We start from the raw sequence: 20610 nt of genomic DNA on the forward strand, positions 1-20610 counted from the left end.
GTCAGCGATTAACAATACCGCAGCGTTATCCAAAGCGGCGTAATTCTGTGTGCCGAAGAGAAGATGGTGAGGGGCTGCCGCAGCACACTTCTTTTGGCAGACCTGAGCTGCCCAGGGAAACACTTCAGATGATTTCTCTGGGTGTATGGCTTCTCTCCTCCGCTCGTTAAGCGGAATTGTTACCCATCTGTTTTGCCATGTCTTAGTCAAAGAGTCACAGGCAGTTCAGCACGAACAGTCTGTCCAGGGAAGCTGTGGATACCCCATCCCTGACAGTGTGCAAGGCCAGGCTGGACGGGGCTCTGAGCATCCCGATCTAGCGGGAGGTGTCCCTGCCCGCGGCGGAGGGCCGGAGCGGAACGCCCTGGAAGCTCCCCGCCATTGCCCCCCGCGCCTACATCTCCCGTCGTGCCGCGCGGCGCGCTGCGGGTGGGGCGGCGCGGGCGGCTGTGCGCAGGCGCGGCGGTCGCGCGGCGGTCGGTCGGTGGAGCAGCTGGCAGCCATTGTCGCCGCGGCCGCAGAGCGGTTCCCTCACGGCCCGCAGGACTCGCCGCTCCGCAACGGTGCGTGGCTGCCCCTCCACGGCGGGAGGGGGGGTGCCGGGGCGGGCGCGGGGAGCCACCGGCGGGGTTCTGGTGGCTGTTCCCTGCGGCGGGGCGGGAACGGGCCGAGGCCGAGGAGCCGCGGGCGGAGGCCGCGCTGGCGCCGCGCGGCGCCGCAGGCCCGGGCGCTCGGCGGGGCCGCGGCCGGGGGAGGAGGAGGGGGGGCCGCGATCCATCGCTGCCCTGAGGGGGGAGAGGGGGGGCTGATCCCGGCAGGATGGCCAGGAGAAGCCGTCGCGGATTGGAGGCGAGCGCAAAGCTTCGAAGAGCCGAAGGGGCCGGCGCCGCTGCGTGGGCCGGCGCCGTGATGGCGGCGGGCCCGTGAAGAGGGCCCGGCTGCCTTGGGCAGGCCGCAGGCCTGGCGCAGTCCCGGATCCTCTTGGCTTCTCGAAAGGAGGGAGGAGCAGATGGCCGCTTGCTGCGAGTCCGTGCTTCCCGAGGGCTTTTTCTGCATCCACTGAGTCGTCAGGGAGCGAAGTCGGTTTCATTGTGTTAGGAGCGACGTGTGAAGCTCCGCGCCTCGCAGGTGTCAATACAGATCTCTCAGCCATTGTGCTCACTGATTATGAGTGAATACGGCGCGGATGGGTTGTTCGTCCGTCCTTCGCAGTATATTTGACAGTTCCAGTGGTGGTCAGTTCCACCCACTGCATCACCCACAATTCCTTCTGTGATTCTTCCCCCCACTCTATTTTCCTATAACTAAAAATATCGAACAGCAGTTACGCAGTCCTTTTAATCTTTCCAATCTCTGTTGTTCTCAAAATGAGCGCTGTTGCCAAAGTGGCTGTTCTTATTACCGTGTTTTAAAGCATACAGTTACGTAAGGCTGTCCTTCCTCTGCGAGGGCCTGCCTTTCCCTTAATGCCCACTGCTGGCCTGGCCGGTGTTTGCGTGGTAAGGGTGCGCCGGGGAAGCCGTGTTTGGGAGGACCGGGCACTCCGCGAGGGAGCCGAACCAGCCGCCCCGAACCGCATTTCCGTGTGGGCACCAAAATGCACGTGTGAGCACAAAGGGCAGCGTAGGCTCATCCGAGGTTCGGGGATGGCTGAGGCCAATCTAAGTCAGTGCTGTGCCCCATGAAACGCCCGGTACCCAGACTTCCAAAACTCTGGCACTTCTGTGATGGCATGGTAAGTCTGAGTAAAGAAAGTATTCAGTAAAAACCTAATGGGTGTAAGTAAACAGAGGAGGTAAATCACATTAATTCAAGATGCTTCGTCCAAACTGACTGGAATTATTTTCCCAGCTAGCATGGCGTGTTGTCTGTTTACTCTGCCTGCTTTAGAGCCCAGTATTGTAGTGCAAGTTCACATCACATTTCCATTCCTTAGGGCTCGAATTCTTTTGGTTTTTCTATGACAGCGAGCTCATTGAGTGAGCCAAATAATTAATATTTTCCAGTTACAAGATCTTAAAAATTTTTAAACCACATAAACTGAAAAAGTGACACCTTAAGGTGAAAGATGGAGTTTGACATAGAATGTCTCAAATTATATATCGTGGATCAGTGGATAGCTTTAAAATTTTCAGTGCTTCAAATAGTCTTTTTATTTTTGCCATTGTTAAAATCTCATAATGCAAAATTCTTCTTCAAAACCATATAGACTGTTTAAATAAGTTATATTTATGGTCACTGGAAATCGAAATAATTAGATGACTACCATTTATCTTTTGTGCACTAATAAAATTTTATCGAAGAGATTTTTCTAGGTGAAAAAAAGCAAAAGTTCTGAAAATGTTCTATGTTTTTATTCTAACGATCAGCATATTAATTTTGTTCTTTTTGTTTGTTTTTTGTTTTTTTTTTTCAGCAGCTGCTAACCCAGTAAAATCTTTGAAGTTACAGATTTGGGATTTTAAGTTTCATGATTAAAAAGTACAAAAACTGGAAGTTCTTTATAGGTTCAGCTAGAAGTCAGCAAGACAGGATTTTATTATTTTTTCTGGCTGTGGAGAATCAGCCAGAAAAGTGATAAATACAATTTGAGCATGTGTACCTGGAGGACAGTAAAATCAAATCCTACTTAGCCAAGATTTCTAGGATGTAAAAGTGATCTTAATCGCCCTATTTTAAGTTTGTTAATCTGATAAATGGTGCTGCTTTCTATTTTAGCATCAACCTTAAAATGAGTGGCTGCCGTGTCTTTGTTGGGCACTTGAGCTCACGTGCTCGTGAACGGGATGTCGAGAAGTTCTTCAAAGGATACGGTCGCATACGAGAAATCCACCTCAAAAATGGATTTGGGTTTGTGGTGAGTAACAGCCTTGTTTTCCTTGCTCTTGCTTGCAGGTTCTAACCTTGCTAGTATGGTGTCAAGGGAAGGAAGATGTTTAAGATAATAGTAGTCGCAGTGGGAAATGGAAAATATTAATAGACATTTCAGAATGCTTTTCAGAATTTTGGATTACAGTTTTGGACAGGTTTTGCTTAAAATCTTGGTAATATTCCAGCTACATTAAATACATTGTTTGATCATGGTCTTCCATGGATTTAAAAATGATCCCCCATTTCTGAAGACAGTATAAATATCCTGTTATGACAGTACAAAATTTTGCGTCTTGACTGGGATGTAAAGTTTATACAGAACCACTTGAGCTCCTCTCTCACCCTTTGTAGTCTGTTTGGTCATATTTCTTAATGTCCTGACATAAAAGCAGAGTAGTTGGCGGAGACAGCAGGTATAATAGGTGCTGGCTGCTGGATTCAAGCAGCACAGCTCTGGAGTCTGGTGCAGCTTAAGTTCAACAAATTCATCATCAGTACATGTTTATAGGCATATATGTCTGTCAGACTATTAAAATGAAATAGACATTTCATTGTATCTCAGTTACCTGTGTATCTGCTCTTAAACGTCCAAATTTTGCAGCTTTAGAGGTTCACAGATTGCCTCAGGATCAGCTTGTGTTTTAACTATTACCTTATGAGAATTGAGAATGAGCTATTGTGCAGCACTTAGTTCAGACTAGAAAGGCTTACTTGCCACTCTTTCTGCCAAGATCAGTCCCTTCAGTGAAGTTATTGGAAAAGAACAAAAGGGCAGGATTTGCCTACTTTAGTTTCACGTGAATATTGCTCCTTAACTCCTGCACGTGGTGGTTCCAGGTTCCCCTGCATTATGAGCTGCTTCTTTTTGAGTAACAGTTGGTAAATACTTGATTCTTAAAGGTCTGGGGGTAAATGGCTGATGTAGACACGAGCCTGAGTTTATTTAGAGTGCGTTTTCCAATTGCTGCTATTTCTCAATCCCCCTTTCCTTGAGTGTTCCTCTTCTCTTCCTGGGCAGGGCTGTTGACTCATTCAGGAGCAACTTTTGTTCAGCTCTTGTAAGCAAGTCAGTCAATCCTTCCTCTTCTCTAGTTCCTAGGTGGAACAATTTTATATTCAGAGATCACTAATAAGCTCGAATAATCGTCTTACAAATTTATCTAAAAATTTTAATTGTTTTCAGGATTTTTTTTTTTTTTCAGCTGAACAATGTTCCCTCCCATATTTGCCATCCTATCATTGTGCACCCATATCAGAAATCACTTCCATTGTTTGTGTAACTGTGTTTTAGGTTTTGGAAGATCTGGATTCCCTTCGAGTTGCCTTCCTGCTGAACAGGCAAAGCTCTCTCAACGTTTCTTTGTTATCCAGTCTTCTGATGAGTTTTGGTGGCCCTCTGCTAGTCTCAGGCCAATTTTTGAATGTCCTTTATGAGCTGGAGGGACCAAAACTGGACACAGTGTTCCAGGTGTGGCCTAAGAATGCCAGGTCAGGTGGAATAATAGCACCCCTTGGTCTGCTGGTGGTGCTCCTACCAGTGCAGCCCAGGATGCGCTTTGCTCTCATTGCAGCAAGGCCGCGCTGCTGACTCATGCTTAGCTGACTCTCCACAAGGATTTCCATGTCCTTTTCAGCAGAGCTACACTCCAGCCACTCTGGCCCCAGCACATTCTGCTGCTTAAGGTTGTCTTATGCCACAGGCAGCACTTCATGTTTTATCTTTTGTTAAGACTTGTGATTCTTGTTCGCTTAATCTTTCAGCCTGTCAAGGTCTTTATGTGGGATGTTTTTTCATTCTGATATATGTATTTCTTCTCCCACTTTGGTGTCAAACACAAAATTGGTGAGGCTGTACTTGATCCTGTCATCCATGTCATTTATAAACACATGGGATGGCATTATCCTTCATGGTACTTCACTGGCCATGTGCTGTCAGTTCATGTTTATATTCTGTTATTTAAGACCTGGATTTGTGAAACATTACACAGCCAAGTGAATTGTTATTGTTGTAGTGTTAAAAGCACGGTGTGTTGTGCTTGATTAAAATCATTGCTTAATCTTTGAAACGGATTATATTTAAATTTTGTAGATTTCAGGGCATAGTGTTTTCCAGCTTGAGACCATAAAACTAGATAGACTTAAAGGTGTTCCGTCTTTTAGAAATAGCTGACCTAATGGGACTTGTAGTTGCCAGCTATTGATAGTTTTAAATGCTGGACCTAAATTAAGTGTTTTAAGATAATCTTTGCATCATCATGCAAGGATGTGTGATGTTTCACTTGGTAGTGAAACAAATTTCAGTGCAGAAGGGGGAAGATTGCTTAGGCCAGTATTGCTTCTGAAAAGCAGTTTATAATTATGCAAACACTTTCTTCAACTTGAGAAGCTTCTTCTCTCTTGTTAATTCCTTGTAAGCTGCAGTTCCACAATTTTTTCTCTCCATCTGCACTGTTGCTGCCAGCAGTCCCTACCCAGCTGCTTGTTTCCTCTGCTTTATTTCTTTCCTTTGTCCCCTTCCTCTCGTGGTGTTGCTGCAGTTCCAGCCACACATAATGAACCTACCTGGGAAGCTGATCTGGTTGAAAAATAACACTTTTTCACTCCACCTCCTGCACAAAGTGTGCTGCTTTTCATCTGAGTAGGTTTCTTGACCTAGTTTCCTGCAGAGCTGTACAAGCAGCTTTGCCAAGAGCCAGTGGGCTGGATAGTGGGCAGAGGCTCCTTGGGCTGACTAAAGCAGCATTTCTGCCAAAAGCCAAGTGACAGATTCCATTGCAACAGTAAATGGAATTATGCTTGTTATAGCTGATCTGGACCCACAGGTGGCCAGTGCTGCAGAAGGGCTTATGTTTCATTCTCTTCTTACATGGGCACCTGCTTGTCCAGCTAGTGAAGCGAATTCACTCAGAAAAAGAACTGAGGCTTTTTTTTCTGGTTTGCTCTTTCTTGGCTGGTTCAGTAAGAATTTAATCTTAAGAGAGTTTCGGAAGTGCTCAACTCTCCTGCATTTGATCAGCTCATGCTGTTATTGTCCATTTGCCTGTATATGGAGCTGTGTTTTAAATCATAAGCCTTGAAATAATTTCCCCCCCACCCTTTCCCCAAAAGTATTTTAGATATTTCTGTAGCAAAAGAGATAATTCAGTTAATTTATTTAATATAGGTCCTGCAAATACTTATACTGAAATAATTGGGAAAGCAGAAGGAGTTTGTGGGGTGAAGGGAGAAGAAATTACCGTGATTAGAAATGTCTTGACTTTTCAGTCATAAATCTACTAGGAATTAGCTTCCTTATTCAGAGTTCTTGGTGATATTTGCTGTAGAAATGTAAAATTTATAAAGAAAGTATTTCTATTAGTATTTTCATTTAGCATGAGGGAAAATACCTTTTTATTCCTATTTTCTTTTTAGGAATTTGAAGACCACAGGGATGCTGATGATGCAATTTATGAACTAAATGGTAAAGAGCTGTGTGATGAAAGGTAAGTGTGATACCATCATTTCCCTTTAGAATAGAAAAAGTGCTTTGCATCAAAATGCAGTGCCTTATCTTGTCCTCTGGCACTGTTTGCTGTGGTTCTGTGGTGGGATATATCTTCCATAACTATAAAGGCATTTGTTGGGATCTAGTCTTGTTTAAGACAAGATTAGTTTGGGACTGGAGGAGGAGTGGTTTGGGGCAGGGCTGACTGTTTTCTCTACTTGCACTTAGTTCTCTTTCAAAAGTAACTCAGGATCTTGTCATTAGGAATATTAGTAAGAGTGAAATTGAACTCACGTAGTATTTATGTGTTGACTGACCAGAAAATAAGCTGGAAAATTATAGCCTGTTATCATTTGAATTGTTGCCCTCCAGTTTGCTGCAATGTGGACTATAGTCATTGTATGTTGCTGTAATTTTTACTGTGAATATGGAAGCTGTATTTTAGGTCATTAGGTTGTTGTTAGTTAGTTTAGTACTCTTATCTCTTTGTGATTACTCCTGGGCTCTGGTTAAGCAAATTCAAGTGTTTCAGTCTGAATTACTTGTGACAATTTTCATAAAAATCCGAGGGAGGCAAATGAGAAAAAACGCTTGTCTGGCTCTTTAAGAAATGCCAGTGGTTGTGTTATAAATAATTTCTTCCAAGGGCAAGGTAATTCTTGTTTGTGCACATTTGCTTCCAGTTGCGAAAGATTTAAGTCAATGTCAAACGTTTAAAGTTTGTTGTTTTAATTTTTTATGTGCTTGTTTTGTTCCTGTCATAAGGGTCACAATTGAACATGCTCGAGCCCGAAGAGGAAGGGGAAGATTCTCGCAACGATTCAGTTATTACCAGTCGCAGAGTGGATCTAGGTAGGTCGTTTGGCCTCTCTGTCCTTTTCCAGTAAGGAAAGAACTGGAATTTTCTTTTGTGATTTAGGGATCCAGCTCTGTTTCTTTGTATAGCTTCACAAAAGGAGTTTTATGTTCTCAAACCTTGCAGGTTCATTACTAGTATTTGCCTTCTCAGGCTGAGGAGAGAGGAGGATTTTAAAGCAATTTAACTGTCTTGGTTCACAAACAGGTTCACAAACCTGTTACGAAATGTGCCTTTGCCACACTGTAGGCACTACACTGGTCTTGCTTCCTACTGTTATGTAAATGATGTTAAGGAGTATTGATGTAGTTGGATTGGCTGATTTTAACACTAAGTCAGGAAAAATGCAGAGCTTGTCTATTGTGGCTTTTGTCACCAAGCTGAGATTACATGGTAGGTAAATTATTGTAGAGCAGTAATTCAAGGTATTTACTGTCTAACCAAGTTTTCACATTTCTAGTTGTATGGTTATCAAAATGCTTATTTCAGCACAGCCTAGAAAAGGAGCAGTGCTAGGGCACAAGATAAACACTTCTGCACATGTTAGTAAATACCAGTTGACTAAGTTTGCTGACCAAGCAGGAGAGTCTCTCTCCGTTGATGGAATGTGAAAAGCAGGACACAGCTCATCTCTAGAATACCACCAGAGGACACACAGTATTTGTGGAGTTGTTCCCTTTCAGTGATTAGATCCAGTGGTGAACCTTGTGCCAGCCTGCAGTGAAAGTTCTGCAGATTTGCATATATTCTGCTAGACAACTACACATTATGTCTTGTACTTTATACCTACCTGTGTGAAGGAAATAGGTGTGTGTACAGTGTGGAAGAATTTACTCTGTAGAAACATTGACAGCTGTGGCATATGCAGAGTAGGGTTTGGAAGAAAGGTGAAGATACCAGGGACATAAACTTTCACATTTGTTACAAAGTCAGAATTGCTGCCAGTTACCAGCCAATGTCTGGAACATCTAATTTGCATATGCAAGCATGCTAATTAGTTTTTTTAACTTTAGTGGCAGTAACCTTGGTTGGAGGTCCAGGCTAAAAGTGGACTTTCAAAGTAGCAAGTTTGCTTGATTGAAGGTCGTGGGCAATGTAGTCATGTTCATGTCAGACTACCAGTGCTAGACAGGAAGAGACTTGGTTTGCAGTAATGAAAAATTGAGACTCATCCTGCCTATTTTGTGACTCTGGGTCCTCTGGTTTAAATGCTTGGAAGATCTGGGTGTTCTGAAAAAAACAGGGACACTCTTCTAGTGGAGTCGTAAATATACTCTTGACTAAGAAGAATCAAGTCTGCAGTCCAGCAATAAGAAAATCACTTAAATCTTTTCAGCAAACTGTAGAAAATGTCAGATTTTTTAAGTTTTAAATTCCTTAGGCTAAAGAATTTTTTTCTTTTTTTTTTCCCTTTGAATTCTTCCAGCAGGTATGGGCCTCCTGTTCGTACTGAACACAGGATCATTGTTGAAAACCTTTCCTCCCGTATCAGCTGGCAGGTGAGTTAGCATCTTATCTTCTCTTTTTTACACCTTATTTTACTGCTCTGTAAGTAGATTGCTTTCAGCCTAGTTTCTCAATAAAGCCATCATAAATATTTAATGGGGACCAGAAATAAGAAAAAAGATTTCAGGGATTGCTAAAAATTAGCATTCAAGCACTTACAGAATTCTTTTGTTTCAAAGCTATGCAAATAGTTCTTTCACAAGATTTTGTAGTTGGGAACTAATTCTCACTTCTGTTTGCCAACTGATAAAACTTTAGAAGACTCTAGATTGTTTCTAAAATATTGAAACATTGCATTGGTTCAAACTGTCCTCCTTTTGTATTTTTACAACTGTAAGTGCATGCCTTTGTTTTGATGGAAATTTATAGTCTTATGTTTTGCAAAATATTTTTGTGACCCAATAATTCTGGTAGTGCATCATTAATACAGGGAATTTTAAGAGAGCTACTGTGTTAAGTGTGCTTACTGTAGATTTTTTTAAATCCCGAACTTTGAGTACTCGTCATTTGAAGTTTTCTTGACAATTTTTTTTGTTGTTGTTTTTTCACCTCTCACTAATGTTTTGGTAGTATTTAGCTGACTTTTAACAGAATAGCCATGTCATCAAATCTTTTTAGTGGTGATCTGTGTAGTATGCAGTGTACAGAAAGTTTACTTTTTAAGGACACAGCAGCAGGTACTATTTACGAAAGGTGAGTGAATAGTGGAGTTTAGTCTTGTTCATTAACCTTTATAGTCTTTGAATCAAAAGACTTTAGTCAATGTCCTGAAAGATGCAGTAGAACGTGTTGAATGTTCAAAGCCTCGGTCTTGGAGCTACTTCCCCACGAGGAGGCTTCTTGGCTTGCCTGGAGCTTTGCTGAAGTGTTTCATAAGAGTTGGGTGCAATCTATGCAGATAAACGGTTGATCTCAGTTTGTTTATCTTCTGCATGACAGGTTCAAAGGGTTCATGACAGTACAGTTGTGTTAATTATTTAATAACCAAAAAAACCCCAGCTGAGTTGATGTGATGATCAACTGGATTTAATCTAAATATCTTCTGGGTACGCTACACAGCTACATATATGGAGAGATTGTCACTTGGAAACGACAGTAGGGACCAGAGAAGTAAGCTATAATGGAGTATTAGGGAAAATAAATCCTATAATGCTGTTCAGTGTTAAATGCATAACTTGGAAAAAATTAACATTTTTGTAGCCTTCTTTTACTTGTGAATATTTATAATGGCTTTATGTGTACTTACATTTTAATCTGAAGCCCACCCAATTCAGATTTCATGCAGGTGAATCTTTTCGTGTTCTAATTAAATGTTTTAATGTCTCTTAAATATATTATAAATTAGCATAAGAGACTTTTCAATACCTGCCTAGATAGACATCATTTGAATGTAACAACCATATGCAAGCTGCATTTACTTTTGAAGTTGTACTGCTTTGGTACTGATACAGTGTTCTAACTTCTAACTATGCTGCTTACAACACATTAAAATAGCTAATCCATTAACAGTAGTGCCATTATTCTTCCCTTCTAATCCCTGCTAGGAAGCACACTCATTATGGAACCTTGCTTTTAAACTTACGTACAGAATTTAATCTTTGGTGTGTCCAGATCCCATACTTTGAGAACATCTGTCTCCCTTAAAAGTTATTGTATTGGGGTATTTAAACATAGAAAAAGCCAGAAGAATGTATATTTGGATCAGTTTCCTCAGATTGTTGACTATATTGTTAATAGATAATCCCGTCTCTAAGTAGTAGATAAACTGTTAGAACGCTCCTTTTTTTTAAGCAAACATGTATTTCTTCATGCTCAGAGCTTTCCAACCACTCTCATCAGCTTTTCAGTATCAAACTTCAAAGCAGTTGAGAAAACTAGGTCTGTGTTACATCAAGATGTACTGTTATTATGTGTTTTTCCTATTTATGGTTGTCCTACACCTTATTTCTCTTTGCTGCTAAGGACAACAGGATTTTCCTATGCTATTTAAGGTGACCCAAACCAGTAAAATTAAGATAGAATTTGATTGTCCCACCGGTTAGGTAATACCAGGTAACTTTAAAACATTCCCCTAATAACAGAATGTTGAGCTTTTATAGCACATGCACACTTCCTTTCTTTTAAGCAATAATGTTGGCATCTTAATTGTGTTGACATTGCAATTACAAATGATATTTCATGTTAATGCTTCTTAGGATTCAGCATATAGTGTGGCAAGATCGTGGGAGCCTAAAGTTACTGATTTAGGAAATAATTATGTAGATTAAAATTTTCTAACTTCCTTTTGACTTACCAGTCTTGATCTGGTTAAATTCTCATTGACTTGAGCAGAGCCAAAATTTTGTCCATCATCTCTAAAATGAGGTAATTTGAAGTATTGTTTTTAATGGTACTAATAGGGACCAATTTTCATTTGCTATTAGTGTTTCTTTGTATTAGGACCTGTGAAACAAGGAAAATATCTGCTACTTTGCATATGCCAGTTTTTAACATGAAACTATTGAATTAAAATAGTAGATAGAACTAAGCTTTTTTGTATTCTGTGGCAAATGTTCTAAAGTTTTTTCTTGGCTTTTTGTCTTGTAGTCTTCTGTTCTTAAGTGTATTTCTAACCAAGTACATTTTGAACCTCTTCTAACAACCTTTATTTGGTTAACCTTCATTTTTCTTGTGTGGAGGAAAAAGAACCAAAGATATGGGGGTTTTCTAGTGGCTGAAATTCTAGGGTTTAGCCTGTTCTGAATTTTCCTTTTGGTTCCTATGACACTCCTGTTTTTTGGCAGTCTAGATCTTGGTTTGCCTGGGTTTGATCTCGATTGGCTAGCACAGATCATCCTCGGGTTCTTTAGCCACCTCTGGAGACTGGAGACTATGTCCAGTGCTTTCAGGGCCTCTGGTACCTCCGTGAAGCATATTGCTATGAGCCATCACTGCCTTTCTCATGTAAGAGAGTTCCTCTTGGCCAGCTAGGTATTGGACAAGCAACTCTTTGCTTAAGGTACCTTCTTATATCACCTGCCACTTGTGGTGTGCTGCGGTAAGTAGTCTGGGATTATAAAATACCAGATATGTTGGGTAAAAGTGCAGCCTTAACTTAGACAAATGTTTAGCTTTTTAGTGACCTCTTCCATTATTTGTTTGTGCTTTCTCCTATTGCTAAGCAAGCAATTTTACTTGCCCACGTTTAGCCTCTCTTAAGTTTAAGACAAGGATGTCTATTGATGTGACACTGTAGCGTGACAGATACTCAAATGAAACTTAAAAAGAATTTCCTTTGCAAAATTTTTAATTACATTGTAATTACACCTTTTTGCTTTTAATTTTGCCTTGAAGCTGGGGGAGGTGAGCATAAAAGTTGAATTTGTCTACATTGATTGGAATGTCATTTAACTGGGGCGTTAGTTATGAAAATCTGCATTTAATACTACTGCACTTCTCATCTCCTGTAAGTTCTGATTTCAGGGGACATGTTGGTATTTTAAGTCTTGCATTATGTTTTCATAACAGCTGGTTTTGGGATGTAAGATTATCTTGAAAGCAGTGTTTTATTCACTGTAGCTGTAAAATGATGCATCCATTCTGTATGCAGCTGCTATTACATAAGCTGTTTCAGGAAGTTTTTTCTAAATGATATGTGTATTTTTATATATAGAAACTGAAAATCACTAAGCAGTTTTAGCAGAGAAAGTTTTAGGGGAGCATTCTGCTACCTGACTGATTTTGTTTTGTTCAAATTAAAATGTTAACTTTTGCTGTAGGACTTGAAAGATGTCATGAGAAAGGCAGGGGAGGTCACCTATGTGGATGCACACAGAAACAACAGGAATGAAGGGTAAGTTCATTTTGTGTCTTTGTGTGATATGATAGCTGAAACTATTAAGGGCATGATTTTTCTTGTAATACAGGAGAAATTAAATATAAATCTATGGTGTGGCTTAGATGCTGAAATTTCTCCAGTTGAAGAACCAAAACAATCTAAAACAAACTGTCAGTAAGTAGTTCAGTATTGAACTCAGACTCTCTTCTGTATCATGAAAACAATGTGTGAAAGCAAAAAAGGAAGGGAGAATTCCTTTCAAATGTTAAGTCCTGCTGTCTTATTTTCATATAATCATTTATGATCAGAGTCCTGAGGCTCAAACACCTCTGTGGCTGCTTTACACTTGTTCAGCAGTCAAAGTCATGGGAAGTGAACATAACCAGCTTCCATGGGGAACACCTACCTGCCCAGTTCTCAGTTCTGCAGACTATAAAGGTCCTGCACAACAAAGCAGGAGAGAAGGAAGTGTGGATAGAGTGTCTGTGCCGGCAAAACCGCTCTAGGGCGGCTGCAAACCAATGCAACTTAGACCTTTTTCTCTTTCTTTGCATTCAAATTTAAAAGAAACTACAAAGACTAGATTTTTGTATTCACTGTTAAAATTCTTAAATATGGCAGAAGAGTCTGCAAACTTACTTTGTTTCCTGGACAGCTTTGGAATGCAGCTTAGTGGACGACTGAAAGGTATTTCCTCAGCTGATGCAGGTTTGTGTAGCTTCCTGAATTATCTCCTTGCAGATAGCAGTTCTGGTATTGTTTAAGAAGGTGTGAGAGGTATTGATGGCTAGGACTGTTGGTGTTGTGTTTTTCTATTAACCATGTTAAAAACTGGCTTTCAGAAGATAAAACAGAAAGCCGTGAATCAATGGATCAAAAAGGGCCAGACTTGCTTTCCTTACTCTTTTTGTTTCTCTGAAACTTTTCCTTTATTTCATTATGATATTCAGGGTTGTGGAGTTTGCATCTTACAGTGACATGAAGAGTGCACTGGAAAAACTGGATGGCACTGAGCTGAATGGACGCAGAATTAAACTGACTGAAGATCACAGAAGGCATAGGTATGTCACCTGACATGATAAAATTCTGCTGAGGGCATGGATTTTGGCAGTATTGATGCCAAAGTTTGATTATCTAGGTTTTGGCCCCAAGCTAAATATCACTGCACAGAACCACTTTTCAACAATGTAAACAGATTAAGAACTCACTTGCTGAAACAGAGTAAATAGAACACTTTTGGATGAGAGCAAAGATTTTTTTAAAAGACAAAGTATGGTATTATAAAGAAAGAACAAATTTTGATATTAAAAATGTTTCATTTAAAGGACAGCTGTTTCACAGTCCTGTGAAATGTTTCTCAAATAGTTGTGAAAGCCAGCTTGTTGGAGAATAAAAGAAAATCAGTTAGCTTGCTTGCATTATTCCGAAGCAGTTCTGCTGTTCAGTCGTTAAAAAAGCCTGATGTTGGCTGCACCTCTTTCATTGTCTCTCTTAAAAATAAATCCATTTCTTTCCATGAAAAGAGGGATTCATTACTAGTGACAGTGTTAAAACTCTTAAGGTCTAAAGTGTGCTGGTGATCCACACCTTTTAGAGACTTTCTTAGCCCCTTAAAAGAAAGAAACTCTTAGTAATTTGCATGGCATTTCTGGAGAGAATCAAACCCACAGGTATAAAGTTTCATTTCTGTGTTTTTCTTGGTAAATCAAATGATATTTCAAGGCAGGGAGTATGCAGACAAAGAGTTCTTCTTTGATAGAGACTCCTGTGCCTAAAAACTGTTTTTCTCTCCTCCTGGCAGGAGCTGGGGAGAGGCATCTTTTATTAGGCAGTTCATATTTAGCCACGCTAGCAGAGAGTGTCAAGGCCAGCAGTTGCTGATAGCGTTGACCTAAGAAGATACTGTCATGATGGAGCATAGCAGAAATCCAGCAGCACTGTGAAATGACTGAACACTGTGAATAGCACTTTCACATGTTCAGATGGATGTGCTGTGCATAGAGAGTAGTTGAGAATTTTATGTGATTGTTTTAAATTCAGTAAGAGGTCAGACTACAGCTTGTCATTTTGTTCCTCTAGAAGCAGATCTCGATCAAGGAGCTACTCAAGATCTCGCAGCAGGTCCAGGTCTACAGGATCTTCCAGATCGGACAGCCGCTCCAGGTCCCGGTCGAGGTCCCGCTCCAGGTCCAGGTCTCGCTCTCGCTCCCGATCTCGCTCTCGCTCCCGCTCTCGTTCTCGCAGTCGTACTCCTAAAAAGAGTTACTCCCACAAAAGCCACCGCTCCAGCTTGATAGCTTCTTCCCCCTCTCCCTCTTCTTCTAAAAGAAAATCTCGTTCTAGGTCGAGCTCTGCTCATAGCCGTAGTTAACCTGCTCCGAGAGATGTTAATTAATTTGATTCAAGTTTCTTGAAGACTTGAGACAAGTTATATATGAGAACTGGGAGGGGAAGAGTTAACATGATGAAAGGGTGACCTCCTCTTACATTGCCAAAGTGCCTGTCATCAAATAGGCCATCTCTGTGAGGAGGGGCTGGCTGTCAGCTTTCTTCTTTCAGTGAAGTCTGGAGTGGGAAGTCTTTTTTATTTTTTCCCTGCTATTAGTAAACATTTCTATCATAGATATATTATGTACACATAATGCTGAGGTAATGGGATGAGACAATACGCTGCTTTCTCCCTCTCTTGCCCCTACTTTCCCCTCCACCTCCAAGGCCTTTGACTTCCAAAATACTATGTTAGCTTTTGTCCTTGGTATTAAGTCCGAGAACAGGAAGTATAGATTTAATTCCTTTAAGGTTCTGTGGCTACTTTTCTGTGCAAGAATGAATGGACCAGATGAAATTAGTTTAGAGTTCCCCTTTTTCCCCTGTTGCTTGGCTTAACAGGCTGTTTTAAGTTCCAGCTTTACATGACCTTGACAATATGCTTAATTTGCAAAAGTCTTTCAGGAATACACATTGGTTAGTTGAATATTGCTCACTTGGATAGTGAATTAATACAATGTTAAGCAGTAATGAAAGCTGGAATTTTCTGTTAAAATGGGACATACCATCCAGATGTCAGGATTATTGGGAATCCATTATAATAATTTTACAGTAATTCACTAGTATGTGGTATTGTATGTATAGGCCTTATTTGACAGGTGACTTCATAAAACTGCACAGAAATGTCAATATGCATGTCCATGTTTTTTGATGTTTATAAAAGTGACATAGCTTTCATACCCAAAAGTGTGATACTGAATAACGTGTGTATGACTAGCAATAGTCTTGATGGAAAGGAAGGTTATTTTAGTAATGAGAGTGCAGCAAAAAAAATCCCAGGAAAAGTGTAGTCAAAATCTCCGGAATGCACAGTTGTTTTGATTAATAGAATTTCCACTGCAAGTACTGTTGTTCTTACAATTTGGAATTAGATTTTTTTTTTAACTTCTGTATTGTCAAAGAAGGGAAGCATTTTTGGAAAAATATGTAAATTAATCCCAAAGTCTTACATGTATTTAAATGTACCATTCCTAATAAAATCAAACCTTTTTCTGGCTTATTTTGCAGTTTTGTTTAATTGTAGTTGCTGTTCACTTCACACAATCCGACGATCACAAGAGAATTTATTTGTAGGTATACCTGTACAGAAGTAAGAAAATGTAGACTAGAAACCAGTTATTATGTGTAAGTCTCCAGATGGTGACTAACTGGAGGACATGATAGGATTTTGCTGTCATGGCCAGCAGTGGCTGTTTGAATAAATGGAAAAAGGATTCTTTCTGCAGTCGTTACAAACAGGTTTGTGTGATACCTTCTGCTCTGACAGTTCAACAGGGGAACCAACAATCAAATGGCCACAGGTGTTGGAATCTTCCTATAGGTAAATCCATTTTTCACTTTTAAAATACTGTACTAGAGATTCTTACATTGCCCATCACAGCTTGTGTGCATACAAGGCTTCAAGGCTGACACCCTTTATAAAGCCAAGTTACTGGTGACCCTGCCCATGGCAGGGCTTTGGAACTAGATGATTTTTAGTGTCCCTTCCCAGTCAAATTATTCTTTCATTCTTTGCATGTTTGGCATGTGATCTGAATATGCTAGCAGTTCTCTTACCACAGGACATTTTCCTCCTAGGGGAAGGAGGCCTTATCCTACAGCATGCAACTGCTTGTAGGATAGGGCACCCCTGCCAGTCGAGCACTGCCATTAGTTGCATTTCAGCAGCTGGCTGCATCACCCCCCAAAAACAAGAGCATATTTTCTGTGATGTTTATGGCACGTCTTTACTATTTATGTTTTTGTCAGTTCAACACACGGCTTTTCATCTAAGGATACCCCAGTGGTTTGTGAAGATAAACTTTAATGTACTTGGCCACATCACATCTCTGCTTTGTTGATGAGAAAAGGAAAGCGAGTGTTGTGCGTGCTCACCTGTGGCTGCCAAACAATGGGGTGAGGAGGAGGAATATTCCTGCCAGGAAGGTCAGGATTCCTCGCCGAGCAGGTTTGGCTCTGGCTGGTGCCGTCTACTGGCAGTCCTTGTGCCGCTGCTCCTGGAGCTGTGAACGGGCTGAGAAGGGTGTGGCTTGTGTTAGGCGACAAAACATTCCTTTCAAAACCGCGGTGAAGGAGCAACGTGATTGGAGCAGGAAGAAGTGGCCCAGGATCTGCACCCGCAGCGCTCTGCTCCTGCTCCAGCAAAGGGTCGAGGGTGGTGAGTGCTGCGGGTGGAATTTCTCTGCTCTGCCAGATCCTCGTGCCGCACCCCGATCTGAGCGCTAACAGTTGCTAAGTGGAATTAGTCTTCTTACAGAGGTTTTGGAAACATACAATTTCTTGTTTCCTTCATTCCCGCTCCATAGCCATTGTTTGCTGGCAGACTAAATGCTTTGTGCATCCAGTACCTGAGGGCACGTTACCCATTTTACCTGCAATCAGTTCCCCCTCCACCTCCTGTCTTTGCACAAACCTGCTGGAGAGTTGCTAGCCTTTCACCCCGGGTGATTCACTAGGACAGTACCACTGATTACCAACAGTTACACCTAGCGGAGGGCTCCATCTTGCCAGTTTAAAGGCAGGGATACAGCAGAAACGTAAGGGAGCCATTCAGGCCTTAGATTCAACACCAAGAGGAAAACGCAAGGGTAAACAGGTGGGGTTAGGAGCAAGGCCAGATTATATGCTGTAGTGAAGTACTAGCTAATGGGAATTTTGTCTGGGTAGTCTCAAGATGTTTGAAGGATATTCACTACAATTGGTTTTTGGGCCTAAGACCACGAGGGAGTGATGAGGGAGGGAAGAATGTATGGCAAAACTTGTTTCTCAAGATTAACGAAGGACTTTAAATAAGACAGAGTTTCACTGGTAATGAATGATACTTTTGTGTAGTGTGATGGCTTTTTCCTGTAACCAGGGATGAATGTGGTCTTTTCCTGGTTCTCTCCTTTTCCACTCCAGAAATCTCTTGTGCTGTGTGGACCTAGAAAGATGCAGACTCAGAGCAGATGTTTCAGTTCAGACCTAGAATTCCTGTCCTTATGTGTGTATGTAGGTGTGATACAACCCTGAGATCAGGTTCTGCAGGGTCCTACAGACACGCTGGATTCGTTTCACCCAACAGCAGCTCTCGGGTGTTCTAAGGCAACTGATTTCCCCTCAAATCATGAGTCCCATGGATATTACTTTAAGGTTTTCATAGAGGTAGGATGCTGCAGGATACTCTTTTAAAGGAAGTGAGCACCCATTGGTATAGCTGAAGTTAAAATCTGAAAAGGCTCTCTCTCCAGAGCAGACTGCGCTTAGGCCAACGGCAGTCTCCTTCTGCTAGCACTGTCAGACAGTCAGTATCTGGCCTCTCTAGACAGCCAATCCCTTTCATGTCTCTGGCTAAAAATGGAATTTACCAGAGCTGGACTTAAACACCGCATCTAATGCTTCAATCTGAAGTATTGGTATGGGTTACACTTGGCTTCGTCCCTTCTATATATTTTATATGCTTTATACTTTCTTTCCAGTAAAGCTTCAGGTCACAGTGGCTGTTTAACAAAAAGCATAGGCAAGCAGCTCTGCTGTCTGTTACATATATGGCCATTGCTGTTGCCTGCATCACTGCCAGCTCCTGGGAATGCCTTAATTGAAAAGTGATGTGCTCAAAAACCCCCAAATTTTCTTACATGTTTAAAAGTTTTCCGTTCTTTTCATTCAAATCAACACAGCCTATTTCTAACACTGTGCAGACTGGTCTTCCAGGTTTGCCCAAAATGCTTGCTGCAAGATTTCTGCCCCCACTTGCCCTCCACTTGTTTCAGTTTACCTTATCTTTCCCCATTTCTGGCACTTGGATGGTCTAAAATCCACATGTACTTGATGTAGAGTGTCCACACTCTTCAATTTTCTTTAGTCCAACAGCTTGTCTCTCTTACCTCTGAGCACCAAAATTACTGTACTATGCTGTATTTCCCAGCGAGAATCAATGACAGTATATTTTGAGACCCCATATCTCACTGCAAACACCTCAAAACCTGTGAGTGAATTTATGTAGCTCTGCTAAGAGCTCAGAAACCTGTGTTGTACACTTTCCCACCCTCCCACAAGCATCTCTGCTTCCTGAACAACAGCAATAGCAGTGCGTGGAAGGAGGAGTGCTGAGAGCGGGTTACGCCTGTGCTTACGGTGAAGTTCTGCTGTGATGTAGCAGTCAGAGGAGCTTTGGGCCGGGCCCTGGGGCTGCCCACGCGCTTCTTCACCGTGACGGAGCTGTTTAGGAGACACGCCAGCAGCGCGATCCCAGCGGGAAGTGCCATCCCTCCTTCCCACGGGGCGGATCACCGAACGAGCCCCGCGCAGCCCGGCCCGCCAGGGGGCGCTGTGGCACCGCCTCACGGAAACCGCATTTCAGAAACTCGCAAAATCGCCGCAAAATCGCGCTGGTGACGCAGAGCTTTGCCTTTGCGGAGCCCCCGACATGCACACACACACACCCCCACACCCCCACACGCACACACACGCGCACACACACACACGCACACACACGCACAGGTACACACATGTACACACGCACGCATCTGGGTCCCATCATTTTGACTCCCTGGCACTTCCTCGAGCCCTTGGAAGTCTCTTTGTCATGACAGCCACTGTGAGAATTGCTCTGAAGGGCTGTGGACCTGTTTCTCCAGCCCAGTGGTGGTCTCAGGGTCACTCCCCCGATCCCCACAACATCTTCGGAGTGACACAGCTTAACCAAGGATCTGAGCTGCCCAACTTTGTGAGCTCTGGCAGGGTGAGGGAGGGAGATGGAGAGGTTGAATTAAGATCCAGGCATTAAACTGCAGCCACCCAGGAAACCTACAAAGGCTAATCTTGAGAGGAGAGTGGTTACAAAGGCTTAGAAGTAGAGAGAACTAACAAATGCTTCTCTTCTCTACTAGACAGAGAAACAAAACTGTCTGCTGAGGAAGCCGCCAACCCCACCCCCATCCTCCTCCTCCCCCTTCACGTGTCCACACAGGAGCTGCCCAGAACTGGGGCTGCACCCTTCTGCCATGGCCTGTTTCTAGGCAGCATTAGCTGTACACTGAATATTGCCACTTCTCCAAAGGAGCCTGGTGACAAAGAGACTTCAGGACATAACTTCTGGCTTGGTCTGGATAAAATTTCTTGTTGTCTAGGTGTGACTTCTGAGCAGAATGGTTTTCTGCTATGTTTTACCACCCAGTGCTTACAACAGGGCTGTTAGTCCCGTGGGCTGTCCTGCAGGCTGGCTGGGGGCTCTTCCCTTGGGTTCACCCAAGACCTCTGTCCCTTACCAAGTCAACTCCTCACGGCAGCCTCTCCACATTCCAGTCCTCTTCCAAAGTCAGGGCTACTCCAAGACAACATCCACTGCCCCTAGAGAAGGAGTTCAGGTCTTCTTCATCATCAAGTCTTTTCACTTCAAGGGGACTCAGCTGGTTTTTTTGGTTCACCCTTGACGCCTGGAAGGAGAATCACGGTCTGTGAAATTTCAAGAACCCATTCCTCTGCTTGAGAGCCTGAGGCCAGAAGAGCCAGACTCCAAACTCATGGAGGAGTGAATCAGCTCCCAGA

The 20610-nt window shown here is 42.3% G+C and overlaps 1 protein-coding gene across 2 annotated transcripts; it reads left to right on the plus strand.

The window, feature by feature from the left end:
• The first annotated feature begins 453 nt into the window (after nucleotides 1-453).
• Nucleotides 454-16081, plus strand: LOC136362648 (serine/arginine-rich splicing factor 5-like). Of its 2 annotated transcripts, XM_066321380.1 has the most exons (9): nucleotides 465-563; nucleotides 997-1735; nucleotides 2719-2857; nucleotides 6283-6353; nucleotides 7121-7207; nucleotides 8638-8710; nucleotides 12476-12549; nucleotides 13485-13595; nucleotides 14614-16081. In XM_066321380.1, the coding sequence occupies exons 2-9, from the start codon at nucleotides 1728-1730 to the stop codon at nucleotides 14903-14905; spliced, it is 855 nt and encodes a 284-aa protein (XP_066177477.1). In that variant the 5' UTR covers nucleotides 465-563; nucleotides 997-1727; the 3' UTR covers nucleotides 14906-16081. The 2 variants fall into 2 exon arrangements, with proteins under 2 accessions (XP_066177478.1, XP_066177477.1); XM_066321381.1 differs by lacking the exon at nucleotides 997-1735 and having other exon boundaries at nucleotides 454-563.
• Nucleotides 16082-20610: the final 4529 nt, after the last annotated feature.

This window comes from Sylvia atricapilla, chromosome 6, assembly GCF_009819655.1.
Source record: "Sylvia atricapilla isolate bSylAtr1 chromosome 6, bSylAtr1.pri, whole genome shotgun sequence".
NCBI classification, from domain to species: domain Eukaryota; kingdom Metazoa; phylum Chordata; class Aves; order Passeriformes; family Sylviidae; genus Sylvia; species Sylvia atricapilla.

Bases quoted from the DNA above. Each gene is read 5' to 3' on its own strand.
- LOC136362648 (XM_066321380.1), top strand. The intron at 2,858-6,282 runs GTGAGTAACAGC...TTTTCTTTTTAG, and splicing joins AAAATGGATTTGGGTTTGTG to GAATTTGAAGACCACAGGGA. The intron at 7,208-8,637 runs GTAGGTCGTTTG...GAATTCTTCCAG, and splicing joins CAGTCGCAGAGTGGATCTAG to CAGGTATGGGCCTCCTGTTC.